The 25,792-nt window shown below is 34.5% G+C and overlaps 1 protein-coding gene across 2 annotated transcripts; it reads left to right on the top strand.

Moving 5' to 3' along the window:
- Window positions 1–4,819: 4,819 nt before the first annotated feature.
- On the top strand, window positions 4,820–16,645 carry LOC133307305 (dynamin-related protein 3A-like). 2 transcript variants are annotated; one of them, XM_061507794.1, is made up of 21 exons: window positions 4,820–4,917; window positions 5,191–5,222; window positions 5,358–5,640; window positions 5,726–5,754; window positions 5,860–5,961; window positions 6,165–6,233; window positions 6,319–6,378; window positions 7,036–7,149; window positions 7,328–7,376; window positions 7,544–7,653; window positions 8,128–8,220; window positions 8,392–8,484; window positions 8,567–8,704; window positions 9,155–9,268; window positions 9,387–9,482; window positions 9,614–9,656; window positions 9,831–9,979; window positions 10,069–10,215; window positions 10,692–10,744; window positions 10,838–10,937; window positions 15,977–16,643. In XM_061507794.1, the coding sequence occupies exons 3-21, from the start codon at window positions 5,526–5,528 to the stop codon at window positions 16,238–16,240; spliced, it is 1,938 nt and encodes a 645-aa protein (XP_061363778.1). In that variant the 5' UTR covers window positions 4,820–4,917; window positions 5,191–5,222; window positions 5,358–5,525; the 3' UTR covers window positions 16,241–16,643. The 2 variants fall into 2 exon arrangements, with proteins under 2 accessions (XP_061363778.1, XP_061363779.1); XM_061507795.1 differs by lacking the exon at window positions 8,128–8,220 and having other exon boundaries at window positions 15,977–16,645.
- Window positions 16,646–25,792: the final 9,147 nt, after the last annotated feature.

Genomic DNA, 25,792 nt, shown 5'->3' with positions numbered 1-25,792 from the left:
CTGAATTTTAAAAACCAGTTATTTTAAGGGGCAGTTCGGTTCGATTCAATTTTTTGGTTATTTTGTATACCCCTGGTGTTAAGTTTTTGCTTATTTTGTTTCTGCATGTAAAACTTGGCTATTTAATTGGCTTAGCTTGTGGGATATTCCCCCTCAATTTACCAAAACAAATTAATGCCAATGAAATTTTTTATCGGGGTTTGCATTCATCATGGAACAGGAAGAAAAAAAATTTCTACACCTACAACATTTTGTGGGGCTCGCATTTTTTGAAGCAAAAAAAAAAATTTAAGGTACGGAAAAAAAATTTCTATAACATGACAAATTCATTTTTCCTACAACATAAATTTTATAAAACCTTTCTTTATTAGTATAAAATATTACTGATTTAATATTTTGATCAAGTAAAATATTATTTAATTAGTATTTAAATCAATGTTAATTTATACTTGTTATCTCAATTCAACCAAAAAAGTATCAATTCGATAATGCTTCCCCTAATTAAAAAAAATTAATAGTAATTTAAAAATAATATAAAAATATTTATATCTTAATGAAACTAAATAAAAATAGTTTTAAGAAGAAGAAAAACAAATAAAAAGTAAGTTTATCCCTTTGCGTTGTGGCAAACCACCTGAATTCGACATATAAGCACCATGGACCCACCTGTTGTCGTCATCATCGCGTGACCACAAAATAGTGCAACATTAGGTGTTCCGTCTTCCCCACAGTATTTTTGTTATCAAAGTTTAAAAAACAATTAAAATAAAGATTTGGTGTTTGTCATTTTAAGTGATATAAGTTATGTTATTTTAGGAGAAAGATAAACACAAAAAAATAAAAAGTACGAGAGAGAGAAATTGGATGATTTTTTTAATTTAAATTTTAAATAAAAAAATTATTTTGTGTGTACCTTCACTTAAAATGATGTAACTTTGTGTCTTCCCATAAATAATAATAAAATATGAAGACGAACAACATCGAGACACGTGGTGGACACGTGCAACACATGCCACTCATGACTGATTTTGGGGTCCAGTTAACTGACACTGCTTCCCTGTCAAACCGGTCAAAATACAAAAGAAGGCTTTATCCGGGCGACGTACCTTCCTTAATATATGTACGGATTATGGTGGAGGCAGGTTTACTCAGAATGTATGATGAACCATGCGGAACATAACATCATTAATTTTAAAAAATGTCATATTTTAACATGTTATGACACGTTTTGATATTAAATAATATTTTTAATATATATAATAAGATTTATATTTAATAAATATAACAGCACATAATAAGTCATATAACCAATAAAATATTCAAATTCCATAACGTAAATATAAACAAAAATAATTTTTCGAACCTTGTTAATTTTTTATGTTAAATTCTGTAACAGAAAAAAATTGATTTATAAATTAATTTTTCATATTTAGTTAATAAAACAAAATTTAGAACTTAAAAAAACGTATCGGATGCGTGTCGGAGCGTTGACCGCGTGTCGAAAAAGCGTGTCGGAACGTGTCGGAGCCTGTCGGTGTCTGACACGCATCTTTCAAATTTTTTCCCGTGTCCGTGCTTTGTAGCTGAGAATTGATTTTGGAATCTGACTGCTAGTTCCTCTCAAGTGGTGACGAGGGCGAAAAGTTATTGTTGGTGCAAAAGAGATACACGCGGACTAAAAGTGGCTTTTGGCCGTCTTCCAGGTAAGGGGTACATGAATGAATTAAATCAAACACTCGAACGAGAGAGATTTAAAGGCTGTGTAAGTAAGTATGAGACTGTACAGTTGAGGATACTTAAAGGGAATTAATACTAACAAAATATATATACTTTTTGGTAGCGCATGACTTAAGAACTCCATAGTTAAGCGTGCTTGATTTGGAACAATTTTAGGATAAGTGACATTCCCTGGGAAGTTTCTTAGCAAATGTGTGAATGAGGACAAAGACGCTGAAAAGTTATGCGCTACCACGCTCCAAAGACAATATTATTCCTCTCCTTCCATACATGCCAACACGTGACTTCAAACTTCCATATATGTTGTTTGATGTTGTTTAGAAATTGCATTGAGGAGTATAATTTCATGTTGTTTGAAAATTGTATTAATGTAATTTCATATTGTTAAGAAATTACATGTAATTTCATATTGTTAAGAAATTATATCGAAGACCGATGAGAATTAGTGCATCGTATTGTTGATCACATTTCGTCTCTAATTCTTACTACTCTGCTAGACTAATAGTTCATGAAAATATGATGCTTATTATATATAAATATGGTAGGTCATATGTTACATTATTTTTGACATGTTGATCACCATGTTCGTATAATAAGGTTATATTGGATTACATTATTTTTGACATGTTGATCACCATGTTCGTATAATAAGGTTATATTGGATTTCTTACCCAAAAAAAAAAGGTTATATTGGATTGGATTGAGATGCTAAAATTGGAATATTATTTTCAATCGCAGCCACTTAATTTTTTTTCCTTGATATTAATTCAATCGAGTCATTTTTGAATGAAATGTTTATCAAAATAAAATAAATTAATTAATATAGTCTAAGTGAGAAAATGTTAGAAATTTTATATGTAGATCATATTAATTAATATTTTTATATTTCCTAAAATAATCGAATTAATATATATATTCTAATTTAATATGTTATGATAAGTTCGTTGTGATCATATTAAATTGGGCTTTTAGTATCTATTATTATCAGACCTTGTTGGGCAGCATAGTACAAACATTAGTATCTGATTGGATTTTTTTTTGCGATGGGCCGTCGGACACACTATTGATTAATGTTTTGCTAAGGGGGTGTATTGAATTAGGATTTTAAAAGACTTTTTTGAGATAAAAAATCTTATAGATTTTAAAAGACTATTCAAAATTGGAGATACTTTAAAGACTTTTTGAAAAGTCTTTTTTTACAATCAAGATTTCATAATATTGGATTTTAAAAGATTTTAATAGAATTTATAAGATTTGAAAGGACCATATGGATTTATAAGATTTTAAAAAGGGTTCGATTTTTCTGCAGTTATTGCAGATAAGTTATTTGCAGTAAGCTCAATACGACGTCGTTTTGGGACGAAAATCATGGTATTTTTATAATTTTAATTTATTTCAGGGTTATAATAGTCTTTATATTTATAATTTTTTAAGATTTTAATACCAAAACGACGTCGTTTGGAAAAAATACAGATAACTTATCTGTAGTAACTGCCGAAACATTTTTTCCTTTTAAAAAACCATATGAAATTTTAACAATTCAAAATTACAAAAGTCAATAAAAAAGTTATCAAAGAAATGCAATAATATTAATAAAAACAAGTAAAACGTAATATAATTTTCTAAATTAGTAAAATTTATGATAAATTTTCGTTTGGAATTTTTTGCAATTGATCTTGTAAACCTTGGGATTTTTATTCTGCGTGATGAGAGTTTTCTAACCATATATCATATGCATATTTTCATTGAGTATTCCAAGAAAATTTTGAATCTGAATTTCTGGGTTTTATTACATGAAAATTTAGAAAATTTCTCAAATTATTTTCAATCGATACATTAAAATCTTAAATTGCTTTGGGGGTTTTGAAAAACAAATTTTTAGTGATCTATTGACACAAAAATTATTTGAAATCGTTTTCTATAACGAAGGAATTTCGTTCATAAATGTATTATTATGAAACATAGGATTCATATTATGAAAGTTTTAATCTTTCTTTAAATCGATCTTTTTTCATGGAAGTAAAATGAAAATTGGTTTGGCGATTTTTGTTCCCATGTTGTTTTTTTCACTATTTTATGTTAATTTTAATACAAAATATTACACATTTTTGTACCAAGAAAAATCATGACCAATAGCTGAAAAAATAATTTTTAAACTTTCAAAAATTGTTCTTTCTGTTTTGTGATAAAAATCGCTAAAAAACTTGTTGTTTTTGAGCTTTGATGAAGCACTCATGGCGTAACTCGGTTTCGAGCAGGTCGACCCACCAAAGGAAGAAGAAGACAATGCAATAGAAAAATCTCAAAAAATCCTAGGGATTAGAGTGAGGTTGTGAGAGAGACATCCTATTTATATTTCTAACTAAAAGGTCTCACGAAATCTACACCAATAGAAAATCTATTAAAATCGTAAGATTTTTGAAGACCACAAGATTATTTTTCCTTTATTTAAGATTCTGATTGAATACCAACGAATTTGGACTCCAAAATAATCTTTTAAAATCCTAATCGAATACCACGTTACTTTTTGCAATAGTTTCAAATTCTAATTGAATACCAATATTTTTTTTTCAAAAATAATACATTAAAATCGTTTGAAATTTCAATTCAATACATTGCTAAATTTCATCTCTAGCCTAGCCTATATGTAATCGGCTCCCATCACTAAAAAAGTATTCGTTATAGCTCATAAAGAAGAAAATTCTAGCAAATAGCTCAGAATTTGTTGAATAAATCATATGGCGCAAGCGGGTACTCTTTTTTATCGAATTATCAAAGTGTGGTGTTTTATTTGTCATATATGTGTATCGATCCTATTGGGTGGTATTATCATTAAAAAAATTTCTTACAGTTGCAGCAGCTCCTCTGGGTTCTAGCGTGATCACCTTAGTGAACCGGCTTCAGGACATCTTCGCCCGCGTCAGCAGCCATTACACCGTCGACCTCCCACAAGTGGCCGTCGTCGGCAGCCAGAGCAGCGGCAAGTCCAGCGTCCTCGAGGCACTCGTCGGCCGCGACTTCCTCCCACGCGGCAACGATATCTGCACACGAAGGCCCCTCGTCCTCCAGCTTGTTCAGACCAAGAAGAAACCCGATGTCCCTGAACAAGAGTACGGCGAGTTCCTCCACTTACCTCACCAGAGGTTCCACGATTCCTCCGATATTCGGAGGGAAATTCAGGTCCTTTCTCTTTTTAGTACAAACTGTTTCTGCTTCGTTGCTTTCTCTTGCTCAAGTGTAACATATAATAATACTATTATTAAGTGGATGTGGAAAATCTTTAGCGTTCTAGTTTAGGAGTCTAGTGTGAAATTTCTATGTTTAGCTTTTAGAAGTGACGTGGAGCAAATTTCGAATTGGAGTACAATTGAATGAACTTTGAGGTATATTGTTTTCTCATTTGTCACAGCAGCTTTCAGTGCACCATTAGCACTAATATAATGTTATTGACAGGTAATACTGTCTTGGTTGAAATTGCTTGAAAGGTAGCTGAAATTGAGATTTCCAATATTTGCATCTGTATAGAGTTTGATAAGGTTTACACTTTACAGTGTACCGGTTTAATCCTTTTCCCTATATATGTCACTTTTGACTTGCATATCTTTATCCTCTTTCTGTAGGCTGAAACTGATAGGGAAGCCGGAGGGAACAAAGGTGTCTCAGACGAACAAATTCGGCTGAAGATTTTTTCACCAAATGTTCTTGATATCACACTTGTAGATCTCCCAGGCATAACAAAGGTTCCTGTTGGTGATCAGCCTTCCGATATTGAAGCCCGAATCAGAACAATGATCATGTCATACATCAAAACTTCCACATATCTCATTCTAGCTGTCACACCGGCAAATTCAGATTTGGCTAATTCAGATGCTCTTAAGATGGCAGGAATTGCTGATCCTGATGGTGGGCTTTTGCTTCCATATGCCTAAAACTTTGATATTTTCACATCTCTTTAGTTGATATTTAAATGTTTCTGTATCTGTTGCAGGTAGCAGAACAATTGGTGTAATCACAAAGGTTCAGTATAATCTTCTGACATTCTAATTTACACTAATATTCGTGAAATTTGTTATGCTGTTGCAATGTTCTGACCATGTTAGGCACATGTTATTTGGAATGTAGTTGGATATCATGGACAGAGGTACTGATGCCCGAAATCTGTTACTAGGAAAAGTTATTCCCCTCCGACTTGGTTATGTAGGTGTTGTGAATCGAAGTCAGGAGGTATGATGTTATACTACCGTGATGAAGGCAGTGTTTAACTAATTTAAACTTGCACGTGTTCTGTTAAAATTACTGGTTATTGTATATACATATGATTCGTAAGGGCACTTTGCAAATAAATATGCATATGTAAATTGCTTGATTAGCATGCAGGAAAATGTGTAATGCTGAAATATGGTTTGTCTATTGTTTTGTTAAATTAGGATATTCTAATGAACCGGAGTATAAAGGATGCTCTTGTTGCTGAAGAGAAGTTTTTCCGCAGTCATCCTGTAAGGAAGTTCCTATGCATACTTATGTTCTAGCTTTTTCACTTACATATATATACTGATTTTTATCCATTTATGTTACTCATAGGTATACAGCGGTCTAGCAGATAGTTGTGGTGTTCCTCAACTAGCAAAGAAGTTGAACCAGGTGGAGTCTTTATGATGTTAAAAACATAAATTATCATCGTTATATATTTTAATGTTTAAAGTTCTGGCCTTAATTAGGGCTTTTGGCCTTCCCAAGTTCCCTTATTTGTGCAGAGTAAAGTATCCTCTTCGTTCTTCCCATTTTTTCCTTCTTTATTTGACACTATAGGTTTTTCCTTTATTGAAAGGCATGCAGAAACCTCCTCCTTGGTATCATTTAACTATATCATTAACCTATAGGAAGTGGGTTTCATAGAAGAGTTGATTTTGTGGTGGCTTTGGAATTTTGCTTTTAATCATTTGTATCATCCTGTGAAAAGGTAGAGGAAGGAGAGTTGAAATAATGAACCTCTTTTTTGTGGGGTTGCTGTGAAAGAATGAACTTTATAGGAGGATTTATTTGTTGCTTGGGTTTGTTAGGGATTGAAAGAGTTTCAAGTGAATATGGTTAAGTTATAACTTATAACTTTCTCAGAAAGAATGCATTCCATTTCAACATTGGAGAAGGAAAATTGTTAGATGATTATAGGAAATACACATTGAAGAGAACTAAATCCTTACAAATTCTGCAAAAGATTAAATCATTCATAATTCTTATAAGAACATGGTTTCTGGACTGATGCATGTCATGTATATTTGCCTGTCCATCTCTTTGCAGATTCTAGCACAACATATCAAGGCTGTGCTACCAGGGCTGAGAGCACAAATAAGCACTTCCCTAGTTGCTGTTGCGAAGGAGCATGCAAGCTATGGAGAAATCACTGAGTCCAAGGCATGTGTTAATAATGGATTGATTTTGGATATGTCCCTATGATTTGTTAAATACTTAAACTGTAAAATATACTGTATCATCATGTATACTATTCTCCTTATCGCAATTATAAAGCAGAATATTTTTTACTTTGGATGACTTTTGCCTTATTTTATCTGTAATTCTTCACCTCTGATAGGCTGGTCAGGTTGCTCTTCTCCTGAATATTCTTTCAAAATATAGTGAAGGTACCTATCTATCACTACTATCTTGTTGCTTATCTCCCCTTCAGGTTTACCATCTGTGAACTTGTATTTTTTCTCTTCCTTTTGTATCTGTTACCTGGAATTCCACATGTTGTTATCTGTGCCAATTCAGTAAATGCTATCTCCATTTGCTTTCTTTTTGAAAACAGCATTCTCCTCCATTGTTGAGGGAAATAACGAGGAGATGTCTACATCTGAGTTATCTGGTGGAGCACGAATTCATTATATTTTTCAATCCATCTTTGTGAGGAGTTTAGAGGTATATAATCCTATATTTACATATGATAGTGTTAGAAAATATACCCACTCTCATGCTATGCTTAAATTAGAGATGGAAAAAGAGCGGGTTATAATTAACCCATTCGTCTATTTGTATCTGATTTGAAAAAAAAATAAAAATCAGCCAGCCTTTTTTCTTTTTGTTATATTTTTAACAATGAAATAGGTAATATTCTTTTATTTCAAGTTACATTATCATATTGATTTTGTAAATGTTAAATGCTTCATTTTGAATGATATTATTTTGGCGAAAGCAAATTACACAGATTAAAATTCAATGCATTTCAAGGAACAGGAAAATAAAAATTAATTTTATTATTATCACATTTATATGGAGTTGAGTTTTAGGCAATAGGCAAAATAAGTATTTGACTCGACGGCTGTGTTGCTTCTGTTCATTTCTTCAGAGCTAGATCCTTTGAGCCTTATTTTGTAACTTAATTCTATCTTGAAGGAGGTAGATCCATGTGAAGTCTTGACTGATGATGATATTCGTACTGCCATTCGGAATGCAAATGGGCCTAAATTAGCATTGTTTGTTCCAGAAGTAGGTCCTGTTCCCCACTTTTTATTATTTTAAAAAAGGAGATAGAAATTTCTCAATTGATTTTTTGTAAATGTTTTCCTAAACTCTGTGAATCCAAATTCTAATATTATGAAATAAATAAAATAAAAAAACCACAAAGAACATATTTATCTATTATTTTGATGTAATTAGGTGCCATTTGAAGTCCTTGTGCGAAGGCAAATATCTCGTCTATTGGATCCAAGTCTTCAGTGTGCCAGGTTTATATATGATGAATTAATAAAGGTAGGGGCAGGGCTTTAAGATTTGCTATCTCTAATGTCTCGCATCACCAAGTATGTGCCTAAACAAAATCCCTTCTCTTCAGATTAGCCATCGCTGTATGGTAACTGAACTGCAGCGATTCCCTTTCTTGCGAAAGCGCATAGATGAAGTTATAGAGAACTTTTTACATAAAGGCCTTGAACCATCTGAGAACATGATTGCACACATCATTGAAATGGAGGTATGCTGAAATTTAACTTGTTTGATGTATAAGTGTATAATTGCTACATCCTCTACCTACCTTTTGCTTCAATCATCATGTTAATAATAGTTTATCAAAAGCCAATTAAGTTGCAGGGCCAAAACTTCCATTTCACAGAATACTGATGGGGTTGGGATTTCAAAATTTTCATCAAACTGAAATGATTTTTACCTAATGCTTGTTTAGTCGGTCGAGCGTGGCTTGTTGTGCTTTGTTAAAAAATTGGTGACTGGTATTGTCTCTGAAATTAATTGGAAAAATCATCCTGGCTAAATATATCCATAAGTTTTTTGAGTCTAGTAGGAAACCCTTGACATGGCCCCAGTCAGTCAGTCCGCTTATTAGTGTCAATTGTGATGGTCTCAGTATGAGAGTGAATCTTCAGTTTCCTTAACCATAATTTCTTACTTAAATTACTCAATCTTGCAGATGGACTACATAAACACTTCCCACCCAAATTTTGTTGGTGGAAGTATCGCATTAGAAATGGCAACGCAGCAGACCAAGTCTTCTGGGGTTGCTGCAGCAGTTTCTCGGGAGAAGGTATAGATATTATGTGCTCTAATTTCAAGTATGCCCTGTGTTTTTCATTTTAGTTATGAAAATTAATTTATCCTAGCCTTTGTTTTTGTTTTAAAGTTTTTTCATTGATTTCCAATAGGATGCTCTGGAATCTGATAAGGGATCAGCCTCTGAAAGAAGTGTGAAGTCTCGTGCTATGCTTGCAAGACAAGCTAATGGAGTAGTTGTTGATCAGGTTTTTAATTGTATACTGTTTAATTGACTAGAAGTTTTCCTTCATATCTTAACATAGGAATCAATGTGAGGTCTACTAAATTAGTTACCCAATGTTATCACTTCAATTCTTATGATATAAATAAAAAACAGGGCGTTCGTGCTGTGTCAGATGTTGAGAAAAGCGTACCCTCTGGTATTTCGTTTCATTTATTTAATGTTTGAGTTTGTCATCACATTTGTTTTATAATATATTTTCTTTGAAGTTTTTGTTTTGGCTGTCCTATTTTCAATCAAGTGATTTTGATGTATCTACAAACATTATTATTTTAAGATATTTACATTTTTTAAATCCTTGATATTTTTTCAGGAAACACTGGTAGATCAAGTTGGGGTATCTCATCCATTTTTGGTGGAGGTAATAGTCGTATGTCTATGAAGGAGAATATAGCTAGTAGACCACATTCTGAACCAGTTCACGGTGTGGAGCAATCATTCTCCATGATCCATTTGAGAGAGGTATATATGTGTGTGATACATTTATCATCAGCTTGATCTAAATATTTTCCGTAGATATAAATTTTCTTAGTGTGCTTTCGTTTTTGTAGCCACCTCCTATCTTGAGGCCACCTGAGAGTAATTCAGAGATGGAAGCTATTGAAATTACAGTGACAAAGTTGCTTTTGAGATCATACTATGAAATTGTCAGAAAAAATGTTGAGGATCTTGTCCCCAAAGCAATTATGCACTTCTTGGTACTTCATATCATTCTTTTTAGCTTTGTAAAGTGTTGCAATTATATATCTAAAATAAGTAGTCTCTTGCTGTCAATTCCAATGTTCTGTTGTAGCATATAGAATATATTCTTATTTTCTTTATCGGTTTTGTAGAGAAAAATTTGCTTAGACCTTTTCTACATACATTGTTTAAACTACCAATCAACAACTGACTCATCATTACTTTAAATGTAAAATAATTATGTAGCACAAGAACTGATGCAATTATTTAATATAAAATGATTAAGAGGGCAAGTCTGGAGCAGTGGCAAAGATACTCCTTTTTTATTTAATGATAATATGTCAATTCTTAATTGGTTTAGTCTACATAACTTGTGTGAACATTCATAATATTTGACCATATAATCTTTGCTATTATTTGGGAGGGGTTGCAAATACTTGAATTATTATGCATTCCTTAAATCCTTAGACTGTCTTTTACTGAATCATATCAGGTAAACAACACCAAGAGAGAGCTACACAATGTCTTCATTAAAAAACTATACAGGTTTTTATTGCTGGCTAATTTATTCTGATGTATATATAAAATTTTCCCTCATGTTGCTTGCTGATTGTACTCTGTATGTTGGATTGAAACCAGGGACAACCTGTTTGAAGAGATGTTGCAAGAACCTGATGAGGTAGCGACAAAAAGAAAACGCTGTCGAGAACTGCTCCGAGCTTATCAGCAGGCTTTTAAGGTGGGTACTGGGTAGTCGTAATCAATGTTGTTAAAACGTAGAGTCTACGTAGAAACGGTAGGGGTGAGCAAAAACGTAAAATCGTGAAACGTAAACGAAACGTAAGAGTTTATTACTTACTAAAAAATATATCCAACATATATATATATATATATATATATATCCAAAATACATCAATACATAAGTGTTGTAAATAATAATTATTTAGTTATTATTTAGTTTTTATTTAGTCATTTATTTGTTGTATTGGGCCAAGCCCATTAGGTCAAGTATTCTCTATAAATAGAGAACCCTTTGTACAGATTATTTACAATTCTAAAATATATCAGAATACCCTTTTTCAAGTAATACCCTTTTTCAAGTTGGTCTCAGAGTTCTCGATCTTGAGGGCTCTGCTTCCGCGCCTACGAAACCTTTTTTGTTTCCCATGTCTCGCTGCCATCAGCCGCCACCGGAAAAATTTTCCGGGGACCTCTTGGACCGAGAGATCACTGTTTCTCTTTGTTTTTCTCTCATCTTCCTCAGTAACAAGACCCCAAACAGAACCGTTCATCGTCACCTTCAAAAAGAACGCGTTTTTCACTAACGAAAAACACTGTTCATCGTGATTGACCTTCTTTCTGGCGGCCATTCAACTCCGATCAGCCCCAGATAGGTTCGCAACCCTTGGACGACCTTCGCCTGAAAAGCCCAGCCCGATCGGACGTCAGACGCGCCTCCACGCGCCGCTCCTTTACCTGCGCATGAATCCCACGCGCCGCCAGCTTCACCGGCGCGTGACAGCGCGTGACGGTGGTTATTGGCTGCGGACCGGTGCAGTCTTGATCGACTCTCCAAGCTCGTTCTGGATCTGTGCTCACCTCTTTGATCGGACGTCGTTTGGTAATTTTTCGTGATTTTTTTGGCTTCTTGGCACTATTCTTTGAGTTTTTTTGCAGTATGGCCGCTTCCGACGGTGATTCAACTCTAAACTTATCTGAAAAAAATTCTACCCCATCTGTGGTGACCCCTCTTGGTCACAATGATCTTCCAAGTCTACATCAGAGTTATCGATTTGACGGATCAAATTATTTGTCGTGGTCTCAGTTCATTCGTACTACCATCAAGAGTCGCAATAAGATTGCTCATCTTAATGGCCCTGCTCCTGTTGCCACGGATCCCGATTTTGCTGTTTGGGATAATGAGGATTCTCTTATCATGACTTGGTTGTGGAATTCGATGACTCCTGAAGTGTGTCGTCACTGTATGTTCCTGTCTTCTGCTATGGAGATTTGGGAAACTGTCCGCTCCACTTATTCCTTGAAACAGGATATGGCTGCGCGCTATGAATTGCGCAATAAAATATTCACTACAAAACAAGATTCTTTATCCGTGACTGAGTACTATGGCACCTTGAAGGAGTTATGGACTGAACTTGATCAATTTCAGAGTTTGAAGATGAAATGTACTGCAGATGCTACTGCTTTAGCCAAGGAGGTGGAAAATGAGCGTATTTTTGATTTTCTTGCTGGTTTGAATTCCGAGTATGATCCTATTCGGGTTCAGATACTTGGCAAAGAAACTTTTCCATCCCTTTCTGCTGTTTTCAATACTGTTCGGGGAGAGGAGAATCGTCGGGGTGTTATGATGAACCCTGATAAATCTGTCATGTTATCATCAAATGATGGTGCTGCTTCTAAACCCACTGATGGGTCTGCTATGATATCAACAAAAAAGGATGGTTCTACTTACAGGAGTTCCTTTCCAAAATATTCTGATGGAGCATCTTCTAGACCTAAGAAAGATGATCGCTGGTGTTCTTATTGTAAAAGAACAGGTCATATCAAGGATCTATGCTATCGCCTTCATGGAAAACAAACTGTCTTAGAAAAGATGGCAAGGATGCGTGGTCAAGCGCATTTTACTTCTTCTGATATAGCTCCTACACCTAATGAGACCCAACCTGCATTTCGTCCAGATGAGTTGGAACGACTTCGGACCATACTTGATTCTCTGAGTAAGCCATCTGGTACTAGTGATTTGGCTATGACTGGTATGAGCTCCAAAATTTCTTCTTTTCTTACTTCATGTATTGATTTTAAACATTCTTGGGTTGTTGATTCTGGTGCTACTGATCATATGGCTTGTTGTGCTGACCCCTTTGTTTCTTATAACCCTACCATTGGCACTCATACGATAGCCGTAGCTGATGACTCACATACATCAGTTGCGGGTTCTGGTAACATAAAATTACAGCCTTCCCATCTCAAAGATGCTCTTCATGTCCCTAAATTTTCTACTAATCTTCTTTCTATTCATAAAATCACAAAAGATTTAAATTGCACTGTAACCTTCTTTCCTACTCACTGTGTTTTTCAGGATCTCGCCACAGGGAAGACGATTGGGGGTGCTAAAGAGCAAGGTGGGCTGTACTATCTGGTGTCACATGGCCAGTCAACTGTGAGTAGGATGTGATCCTTAACATGAGTTGCAGGAGATTGTGACACCAGATAGTACAGCCCACCTTGCTCTTTAGCACCCCCAATCGTCTTCCCTGTGGCGAGATCCTGAAAAACACAGTGAGTATGAAAGAAGGTTACAGTGCAATTTAAATCTTTTGTGATTTTATGAATAGAAAGAAGATTAGTAGAAAATTTAGGGACATGAAGAGCATCTTTGAGATGTAAGGAAGGCTGTAATTTTATGTTACCAGAACCCGCAACTGATGTATGTGAGTCATCAGCTACGGCTATCGTATGAGTGCCAATGGTAGGGTTATAAGAAACAAAGGGGTCAGCACAACAAGCCATATGATCAGTAGCACCAGAATCAACAACCCAAGAATGTTTAAAATCAATACATGAAGTAAGAAAAGAAGAAATTTTGGAGCTCATACCAGTCATAGCCAAATCACTAGTACCAGATGGCTTACTCAGAGAATCAAGTATGGTCCGAAGTCGTTCCAACTCATCTGGACGAAATGCAGGTTGGGTCTCATTAGGTGTAGGAGCTATATCAGAAGAAGTAAAATGCGCTTGACCACGCATCCTTGCCATCTTTTCTAAGACAGTTTGTTTTCCATGAAGGCGATAGCATAGATCCTTGATATGACCTGTTCTTTTACAATAAGAACACCAGCGATCATCTTTCTTAGGTCTAGAAGATGCTCCATCAGAATATTTTGGAAAGGAACTCCTGTAAGTAGAACCATCCTTTTTTGTTGATATCATAGCAGACCCATCAGTGGGTTTAGAAGCAGCACCATCATTTGATGATAACATGACAGATTTATCAGGGTTCATCATAACACCCCGACGATTCTCCTCTCCCCGAACAGTATTGAAAACAGCAGAAAGGGATGGAAAAGTTTCTTTGCCAAGTATCTGAACCCGAATAGGATCATACTCGGAATTCAAACCAGCAAGAAAATCAAAAATACGCTCATTTTCCACCTCCTTGGCTAAAGCAGTAGCATCTGCAGTACATTTCATCTTCAAACTCTGAAATTGATCAAGTTCAGTCCATAACTCCTTCAAGGTGCCATAGTACTCAGTCACGGATAAAGAATCTTGTTTTGTAGTGAATATTTTATTGCGCAATTCATAGCGCGCAGCCATATCCTGTTTCAAGGAATAAGTGGAGCGGACAGTTTCCCAAATCTCCATAGCAGAAGACAGGAACATACAGTGACGACCCACTTCAGGAGTCATCGAATTCCACAACCAAGTCATGATAAGAGAATCCTCATTATCCCAAACAGCAAAATCGGGATCCGTGGCAGCAGGAGCAGGGCCATTAAGATGAGCAATCTTATTGCGACTCTTGATGGTAGTACGAATGAACTGAGACCACGACAAATAATTTGATCCGTCAAATCGATAACTCTGATGTAGACTTGGAAGATCATTGTGACCAAGAGGGGTCACCACAGATGGGGTAGAATTTTTTCCAGATAAGTTTAGAGTTGAATCACCGTCGGAAGCGGCCATACTGCAAAAAAACTCAAAGAATAGTGCCAAGAAGCCAAAAAAATCACGAAAAATTACCAAACGACGTCCGATCAAAGAGGTGAGCACAGATCCAGAACGAGCTTGGAGAGTCGATCAAGACTGCACCGGTCCGCAGCCAATAACCACCGTCACGCGCTGTCACGCGCCGGTGAAGCTGGCGGCGCGTGGGATTCATGCGCAGGTAAAGGAGCGGCGCGTGGAGGCGCGTCTGACGTCCGATCGGGCTGGGCTTTTCAGGCGAAGGTCGTCCAAGGGTTGCGAACCTATCTGGGGCTGATCGGAGTTGAATGGCCGCCAGAAAGAAGGTCAATCGCGATGAACAGTGTTTTTCGTTAGTGAAAAACGCGTTCTTTTTGAAGGTGACGATGAACGGTTCTGTTTGGGGTCTTGTTACTGAGGAAGATGAGAGAAAAACAAAGAGAAACAGTGATCTCTCGGTCCAAGAGGTCCCCGGAAAATTTTTCCGGTGGCGGCTGATGGCAGCGGGAGATGGGAAACAAAAAAGGTTTTGTAGGCGCGGAAGCAGAGCCCTCAAGATCGAGAACTCTGAGACCAACTTGAAAAAGGGTATTACTTGAAAAAGGGTATTCTGATATATTTTAGAATTGTAAATAATCTGTACAAAGGGTTCTCTATTTATAGAGAATACTTGACCTAATGGGCTTGGCCCAATACAACAAATAAATGACTAAATAATTATTATTTACAACACTTATGTATTGATGTATTTTGGATATATATATATATATATATATATATATATATATATGTTGGATATATTTTTTAGTAAGTAATAAACTCTTATGTTTCGTTTACGTTTCACGATTTTACGTTTTTGCTCACCCCTACCGTTTCTACGTAGACTCTACGTTTTAACAACATTGATTGTGTGACCTTCTTAGTTCTTACTTGACAGCGGTTCAGAGTCAGTTATCTTATTGCTTCCAGATGTATGTAGTCATAGATATATTTATTTTATCTAACTTTTCTACCTAACAACGCTAGTAACAAATTATAGCCTCTGTCTGATGACTTTGTTCGTCTTGGTAGGACTTGGAGGAACTGCCTCTGGAAGCTGAAACAGTTGAAAGTGGATATAGTTTGCCTGAAACTACAGGTTTGCCTAAAATTAATGGATTACCAACTTCATCGATGTATTCTACAAGCAGTTCTGGAGACTATTATGCAGGTTCTTCCAAATACCCAAAGTCGAAAAGGTCTTCCCGCTCTGGGGAACTTCAATCACCATTGCATGCTAATGCAGATTCCAATGGAAGTGGGAGACCAGGTTTTTATCCCATGGCTGATGTATGAGCTATAGCTGAATGAGCTCGATGGTCCAAGTAGCTTAGCTTAAGGCATTTTATTCATTTGATTACACTGCAGCTTTCAGGATGTGATTCTGCCTCCCGGAGCTGCACTGCATGAAATTACTATTATATAACTGAAATGATCTTGAATGAATGTTGGCCTCTGCTTTCTTTACTTAAGTTCACTTTTTTGTCTCATGTAGCATTAGCATTATTTACAAGGCTCCAGAAAGAATAACAGGAGCTGGTGATCTTTCACATTTTTGTGAATCGGCTTTCTATATATTCATGTATATGACCTTACTTTTTTCTGTGGTTAGATATTTTTCTTAGCAATTATGCATTTCCACAGTTTGTTGGCAGTAATGGCAGGACATATTAGCTATGTGAATTGGCTGGCAATATAGAATTTTCAATTTTAGATGAGATATGGGGATTTCCCTTGTGATTGTGATTGCAATTGTTTTAAAGAATTCTTCATTGCTCTATTAATTCTATCGTTGCATTGCTTGAATTTGAATTGTTTTTCTCCAGTTTTAATCCTGTGAAAATAGTGCTATAAATCTTGATTAGCAGGTTTGCTTGCGCCTCGCTTGTATGCAGGGCTCTACGAAAAAAGAGCAGCTTTTACAATTCGCGCAGATTCTTTGGCCAAAAAGTTTTTTCCAAACTGTATATATAAATAAATAAATAAATCACATTGGATCATAAGCTAGGTGATTGCGATATATTGATGTTTCTTCGAATAGCTATTTTCCCTTTAAGTAGGGTTAGATGACACACAATACGTAGTTATGATGTTTTTACACACAAGTTCAAAACTCGGGATCGTATAAACCTTAATAGCATGATTAAATGAGCTATCGTTCCCAATTTGTTGAATTTATCTGGTTTTATTGTATTAGTAATGAGTGACTGATTATGGGAGATTTATTTCAGACAAGAATGAAACTTTTTCAGTGATGAAAAATTCAACAATTTGATTTTCCACTTCAGCATACGGTTACCAGATATAGTAACTGTATATGTAGTATGTACCCCGAGGAATAGCCTTGCATGTTATTAAAAAACAAGGGTTCATACTGGTCTAAGAGATGATGAATGGAAAATTTACTTTAACTTATTTTTTTAAGCTAAATTTTTTGGCTTTTTTAAAAATAGAAGTGAATATCCAAATAATTTTCTCAAAATTCAAATTTTCCCCATTACCAATTCCAACCAATCCCATCTTCATCTTCATGTCATCACCTCCACCACCATTATTGTTACCGTCACTGTCACCACCATCATCATTGTTATTGTCGTCACTACCACTGCCACAACTCCAACCAATCTCACCACTTTCTTTGTGACCTCCACCACCTCCTTTACCACTGTTGTTGCTGCTACTACATCCCACCATCATTACCACCATTTTGTTGTCTTTGCTACCTCCACCACACCTCTCTATCACTACCACTATCTTGCATTGTTATCATCTTCACCACCATCACTACCACCCCATCACCACTTGTACTATTGTTGTCGTCGCCGCCACCATCACACCACCCCACCTCACCACCCTACCTACATCGCTACCACTATTGCCCCCACTGCCAGCTCAGCTATCACACCACCACTTATGCCACCGTCAAATTTGCTCCCAAGATTTGTTTTTACATATCCTTTTTATTTATTTCATATATATAAATATTTTTTAATTTTGACATTCAAATAATATATGGTGAAAACATTTGTCATTTTAATGAATACATTTTTAATGGATTTTTACATTTTTTTTTCTCTTTCACTATTTAATTATTTTCTTATTTTCTCTCATCCACATAAAAGAGAATGCAAAATGATACAAAATTGTATTCTTTAAAATGCTAAATGTTATTTTCAAATTATATTTAGTTAAAAGTGTTTTTCATATTCAAAATAACATAAACATTTTTTTTTTAAAAAAAAGGATTAATATTTTTCATATTATAGGAGATAATTTTATCTCCTACATATATGTAAAGTGTGTAGGGCCCATGTGGAGCCATATGAAGAGAAGCGAAAGAAAAAGAAAAAATAAATCTCACATATTTTTATGTGTATGTGTATAGAAGATAAAACTTATCTTCCACAACATAAGAAACATTATTCCCTTAAAAAAATCATTATGAAATAAGCAAGGCATACCAAATTCTTTTTTTAAGAAACCATCCAAACCAGCCGTTGGAGCTAGACCCAAGCAGTGTTTAAGGGGGCTTCCGCGCATTATGTATGTGCCATTAAGGTATAGGATTATGGTAGTTAAAATTCCGATTTAAATTTACGATTTTACGATTATTTTCAATCGAAACGATTTCATCAAAATTCCAAACGCTTTTACAATTTTACGATTTTTTACGATTTTTGTTACGTTAGAATTTTACGATTTACGATTTTTTATCCTCCTTCTGATTTTAGATAAAATCTCAATTTTAACTAACATCCATGGGATAGTGCTAATGAAACTAGAAACCTAATTCGCTTGGTAAGATTAGCGCTGCAGATATCCTGGACAAGCTTAAACAATATGCTATGGTTTATGGCAGAATCGTGACAAGCACTATCCCTAATGTCCTTCGTTTTTTTGGAGGCTGATCTATGTAGAAATGCAAGAAGCTATGGAAGGTTGTCTTTGCATATGCATTTAATTATGAAAGAACTTTCACCAAGAAAGAGGGGGAGATCTGATAGAAACATCAAACATGCTTCCAATGAATGTTGCTCACATATCAGAATATATTGTTAATAGAACTTTGCTAGAATTAAGGCCTGAACAGTAAACAAAAGAAGTGAATTTCATCTTTATAAATGGGTCTGGGTCCTCAACCATTATGATATTATTTCTCGGGATAGTTAACTTTTGGGCGAGTTACTAGCTTTTTCCTTATTAATATGATTGATTGATTCACATTTGGAATTGCTATTATTGGAAATTTATTAAATCAATGCTAAATTTTTAATTTTTAATTTTTTAACTCTCTTGTTTGTCTCGTATTCTCTAGGGGTGTTCATCAACCGATCCAAACTGATTCAAACCGCGGTAACCGAACCGAAAAATCGATAACCGAATAAACCGAAAAATAAAAAACCGATTAAAAATTGCAAATTTTAATTGGATTGGATCGATTTTTGGATGGATTGATGAAAACCGATCTAATATATTAATTTACCTCTACCTACCTGGGTCTTTCCCTAATCATAGCCTAAAAATTTCTAAACCCAAGACCCATTAACCCATCAACTAAACCCAAGAAAAAATCTAGTCACATATCATCAACAAAATTTTATCTTTGTAGAGTTTCATATCTCATTGCCAAAAAAAAAACTATATTATAGTTTACTAATGCTTTTGTATTTCAACAAAAAAATTACAAAGTCAATATATATAAAAGATGTTATTTGCACAATAATCATGAAATAAATTTTAGAATTTTCAAAAAATCAAAAATGGATCCAAAATCCAAACCGAAAAAAATTGGATTGGATCGGATCGGATTTGAAAAAAAATAAAAATCGAATGGTTATATGATCAAACCGAAGAGATTTGATCGGATGATTTTTCTTCCAAAACCGATCCAATTCAAATCGCGAACACCCCTAGTATTCTCAATCTATATATGTTGTTAAAATAAGCGAGAAAAAAAAATAATGACTATTCAAGTAAGAATAATAAAGTTCATATTTTTCTAATTGTAAATCATATTTTAATTATGGGTAATACATGCATAATGTGACAGAAAACAAAAAAAATAATTCCTGTAGAGACAAAGAATTGGGAGAGAGAATAAAATAGGAATGGGGCCCACATCAATTTTGTCTCTGCCGGGAGTTTCTTTTGTTTTCTGTCACATTTAATTATTGAGCTAATTTTTTTCTCAAATGAATTTTTTCTTTATTTAACATTATTGAATTGTAATCAACTTTTCGTGTATATTCAGAATGGACCTGTAGAATATCTAACCCTGCTTAATTCGGTTTAGTTCAAATTTTTAACTTGTAAATAATGGTCAAACATTGAATTGGGTTTAGATGAAGCCCGCAAGGATTCTTATGTTATGTTCCACAACCCAATTTTACTTTTTTTTTTTGGTATGCACAACCCAATTTTACTTTACTCTTTCATCTCGCTGCCTAATTTCACTATTTATTTGATCAAAAATAAGTATTTAAAAATAATAATTTAATCATTTTCCATGTAACATGTACCAAATTTAGGTAAAATAAGCTTTAAAAAATGAGCAGATAAAAATATATTCCTTTAAAAAATATATTACTAATAAAATAAAATTACATTAAGCCACTAGGGAGGGATCTTGGTAATTTGTATGAGATCATAACATCAACCTCAGTGCTATTATTGTATTAAAAATAAATATTGGTGTTATATTTTATTCCTTTCACATTTCCTGAGTATGTAGGCAAAAATAGGATTTAATTTAATTTAATTTTTTCAGTTTCAGCAAGGAGTAGAAGGAATTACTGATCCTACTTAGCCAACATTTCCACTTACTACTCCATTTTGTGATGTTTAAGTTATTTTTATTTTTTTTCGCAACTTTCTTGACATTTAATTTGGTAAGAAAAACTATTGTTGTAGTGACTAGTGACATCTCCCTGATCTTTACCCAGTAAGGACAAAATGACATCTTAAAAACATCACTTCTAATAGAAATATTTAGTTTATAAATGAGAAAGACAAGAAAGCAATGTTAGTGTTACAATTTTCCCAGATGAACGGAAGATTGAGTTAGAAAAAGGAAAATTCTTAATTATTGATATGTATGAGAAATTTCTTTACAGCAAAAGATAAATGGAAATGTGATCAAATAACTAGAAAAACAGTTACCTGTGTCCCAAATAGTAAGCTTCAATCTTTTACCACCAATTGTAAAAAGCTTGATTTTGAAATCCACACCTGTAAATGATTTATGAATACCAGCATATGGGTATTTAACAAAAATAATAACACAGAAAATTACAGTGCAAAAATTCCTCAGAAAAAAAAAACTTAAAAGCCAAATGCAACCAAGTTCTAATAAACTTTTACCAGCCTAGTGTAAGAAACAAATGTAAAACTATGAACAAAGAATGTCCAAGGCATAGATATCACCTCATTAGACAAGGACACCATTTAGCAGTATGTAATGGATCAATTGATTACAGTTTCAGGAAAAATACCGATAATTGTAAAGAATCATGTCAACCCAAAAGTTTAAACTATTAAATAAGATTATATTAATGATTTTTATATTTTTCTGACATGGCCCATCACACAAGAGTTCATTGGGCTTGAAAGATGGACAATGTATAAGCCCACCTACCTATGCTAACAAATTCATAAGATTTGATTAATTATTAATTAAATGGGCCAATGAGGATCGAACCCATAACACAGTTATGATATAATGTAAAAAATCATTTCAAGCCAAAAGTTTAAGCTGTGAAGTGATGTTACATTAATGATTTTTATATTTCTCAAACAATAATGTAAACAATAAAATTCCTCAAAAAAAAAAAAATATGGGATGATTTGGCAAATTTCAATGAATATATCATTGAACACAAAAAAATGTTGGGAAATTCGTTCCCTCAAACTCCAATGTCAAGCGGGTCCAGGGGAAGCCCGTGGCGGGGGCCACCACCAATGAGCTAAGGCTACACCAACCGTAGCAAGTGGATCTGACACCATGTCTCAACCCAAAACCTTAAGGCATTGGGTTCATGGGTCCTTTCACTTATATACTCTTCACTTAGCTCATTACCAATCAATGTGGGACTCATCACACTTGAATATCTCAACAATCTCCCCCTCAAGTGTGAAACCCACCATTGGTATGTCGAGGGGAAGCCCGTGGCGGGGGCCACCACCAATGAGCTAAGGCTACACCAACCGTAGCAAGTGGATCTGACACCATGTCTCAACCCAAAACCTTAAGGCATTGGGTTCATGGGTCCTTTCACTTATATACTCTTCACTTAGCTCGTTACCAACCAATGTGGGACTCATCACACTTGAATATCTCAACAAAAAAATGGTAAACGAGTGTTTTGGTCTGTTTACTGTTTTCATTTTTAGTTGATATCTTTTTATTAATAATTACAAATATATCGCATAGTTTTCAATTTGCTACTTGTTTTTAAGATTTTATGAAGAGAATCTTGAAAACATAATAAAAATATAGCGGCATGTTTGTAATTATTAATCAGAATATATCATCTAAATGAAAACAGAAAACAAACCAAACCAAACCCTCTACGTTAGGAACATGTCCAACTTGAATTCTAATTTGACCATGTTAGAGATTCTCTTTTCCAAAGAATATTGAATTTGCGTCGAGCTTAAGTCAAACCAAATCCATAGAATCGAGATTGGCATAAGGTTGAACAAGCAGATACAAATTTCAACCGAGAAAAAAATGGAACCACGTATTGGAATAAAATATGTAAAAGAACAAGAAGTTCATAGTATAACTAAAAATTTAAAGAAAGCTGACTTGGTAGGTATTTTCAACAAGAATGCATGAATGACTCTTTGAAACACTTCAATTGTCCACTTCAAACGCCAAATAAAAACTTTTCAACAAAGAAAACGTAGCCATAAAGTCTGGTATCAAATCAAGCAAATATGTTCCATTCTCCCAAGCAAGAAAGAGAAGGTACCCCAATTCAAAAATCTAAAACTGAACTCAGAAATAACAGATTCTTCCCAATCACAACTGAGAATATATACAAACTAATAAAATAAAATAAAAAGTACCAATTGTGGGGGAGAGGTCATGAACAGAATTAGAGTTGGAGATGAAGCTGAGGAGAAAACTACTCTTGCCAACACCAGAATCACCAATCAACAAAACCTTAAAAGAGTAATCATAGCTGCTATTCCCAACTTTTGAAGCAGAACCCATGTTTTCTTTTTCAACTTCCAAACTGTGCCAGAATCATTCCACTATGATAATCTTTCCCTTTCACAAAAAGGGTCAAAACTCAAACAAAAAGAAGACTAGAGAGAAACCAATGATAGAAGCTTCGGAAGAAAGAAAGAAAGAAAAAAACAAGACAAGTAGATGAGGTTGGCAAGTAGTCCAGGCGGTTGAGAGTTTGGTCCAAGAAAATCACAGTGGTTTGGACAAATGTCCTCTTTCCTTCAAACACTTATTTTGTGTGGGAGGTTATGGGTTTGAAAGAAAAGGGTTTTTAGTTGCTTGAAGTATTACACTAAGAGTTATTAAGTTTTGGAATGTTCAAAAGTGTTACCTCTAGCTTAAGAAATCTTAGAGATAATATAAGTTATTGGACTCCAACCCATATGGATTAAATAATCATTGATGCTTCCTGGTAAGTATACCGATCTCACAAGTAATATAACGATAAAAAAAGTTCGTCTCCACAAGGATTGTCATCGTATATCAATTAATAGTCCTTTCAAGAATAGAGGAGTTCAAATTGGTTGTGACAAATATTGTCGATTTGTGTAAAATGAGAACTGAAAATAAAGACTTATTTTTGAATTTTTATATTGAAGAATAAAAATAAGAACGAAGATTGATTTTTGTGAATAAGATAAAAGCATTGTAGCTAGAGTACACTCACCACATGATCCTCACTTCTTACTTTGGATTGATTTACAATATTCATTTATAACTCAGATAAATTATTATCTAAAAACATTAATAGTTAACCCTCAATTCCTTGCAAGGTTAACCCTTTAATTCCAATTAAAACACCAATTCCTTGCAATGTTTCTCATGGCATTAAGCAATAAACTCAATAATTTAAGCATCTGCAATTACATATACATCTATTCCTAGCATGCATATAAATTGTTATCTTACCCCTTTTCAAGACCAAAACTCCAATATTCTTATCTAGGGTTCTAACCCCCAAACTATCCTCAACTACTAGATTGATCAATTCCAATAAAGAGAATATCATTATGCACAAGGTAAAGATAAAGATAATTTATATAAACGAGCAATTATAAATCAATCCGTCGTAACAAGGGTTCACATAGGGTTTCTGACCCTAACTACAATAAAAATAACTAGTCAACCATAATCATGGTTAAAAATCCAATATTCAATAAAAACATAAAATAAAAGAGAAGATGAAGAAGAACTTGATCTCCAGAATCCTCTCGGAGCACCACAGTCGTCTCACTTCAATAGAATAGGTCTTCGGAATAGGATTCAATACCTAATTCTGTCATAAGGATTCTATTTATAAGCCTCGCTTCTTTCTTCCAAAATTGCCCTTCAGAAAACATGGTACTGTTTTCCCGCAAGTCGGCGCAAGTTGGCGCCAGTCGGCGCCGCACTTCTGCCAAATTATAAAAGTCAGACCAAATTCCTCGTAAAGTGGCGCCACTAGGCGCCATGCCACTGACACAAATTGAATGGTTCCTAAAAAATGGCGCTAGGTTGCTTCATTTTTTGCGCCAGTTAGCTTCATGGTTTGGCGCTAGTTGGCTTCATTGTGGCGCCAGTTGGCGCCACTTGCAAGGCTTCGGTGCGAAATTCGTAAACTGGCGCGGGTTCGCGCTAGTGTGGTGCCAGTCCGCGCCATGTTGCTGGAAATTGTACTGTGATACACCCGTGTAGAGTCGCGTCAACAGGCTTTTTATAATTTGTAATTTTCACTCCTTTTACCTGTATAAACACAACCAATAGGTGAGAAATATTATTGACATAGAAAGAATCAATATAATTAATAAATATGTATTTAAATTGCTCTTTTATGACTCAATTCTTATCAATTTCAACTTAAAAAACCACACTTGCTAGAAGCACATCAACCATGTTTTCACCTATTGGGTTGTATGTGAACATACTATTGGACTATATTATTAATATATTCAACAATCTCTTCTTATGTTCACCATACAACACAATTCAATAGAGTGATCAGTATAATGTTGACACAAACATGAATCATTCACACTCAGTCCAAGACAATTTACTTGGATCAATCAAAGAGTTTTAACCGTAGGATATTAAATTCAATCATCATTTGCAATCTAAATAAATAAACCATCATTATCATGAATCTGTTATGAGACCAATATACCAAAATAAGTATTTAGAGTTTTAGATTCAATTTAAGCTCATCCAAATCTCAATATTTAAAAGAATTCTCAAAATCAATTCACAATCAACAATGTTCATAAAATAAGGATAGCAAATGTAAGTCTCAAATAAATGAACTCCATTAAAAAGGGTAATAGTGGGTGAACTGTCAAGTCCCTACATACTCTAAGTAATATATTCATTTATCAAGGAGGTGATCTTGATCAAGATCCCTCTCGTTAAGCTCTCCTTCATCTCTGTCATCCTCTATAGAATATCAAATATGAATTTCATATTATCACGAATTTAATCAGTTGAATAATCTACCAAAGACGTCTAGTTATACTAAAAGAACTTAGCATCATATCATCGGGCAAAAAAACATATATTAATGTCATATAGCATCATAATATCTTATTTATAAGCATCAAGTCACTTTCATAAATTATGAATAAGGCCTAAACAATTTGATT

The sequence above is a fragment of the Gastrolobium bilobum genome, unplaced genomic scaffold, assembly GCF_033153095.1.
Source record: "Gastrolobium bilobum isolate Gb01-03AN ecotype WA unplaced genomic scaffold, APGP_CSIRO_Gbil_v1 utg23374, whole genome shotgun sequence".
Lineage (NCBI taxonomy): Eukaryota > Viridiplantae > Streptophyta > Magnoliopsida > Fabales > Fabaceae > Gastrolobium > Gastrolobium bilobum.
Note: the sequence above shows the minus strand (reverse complement) of the source record. Positions and strands in the feature narration are given on the sequence as shown.

Bases quoted from the DNA above. Each gene is read 5' to 3' on its own strand.
- LOC133307305 (XM_061507794.1), top strand. From the start codon at position 5,526: ATGATCATGTCATACATCAAAACTTCCACATATCTCATTCTAGCTGTC. The intron at 6,234-6,318 runs GTAAGGAAGTTC...TGTTACTCATAG, and splicing joins AGTTTTTCCGCAGTCATCCT to GTATACAGCGGTCTAGCAGA. The intron at 7,150-7,327 runs GCATGTGTTAAT...CACCTCTGATAG, and splicing joins GAGAAATCACTGAGTCCAAG to GCTGGTCAGGTTGCTCTTCT.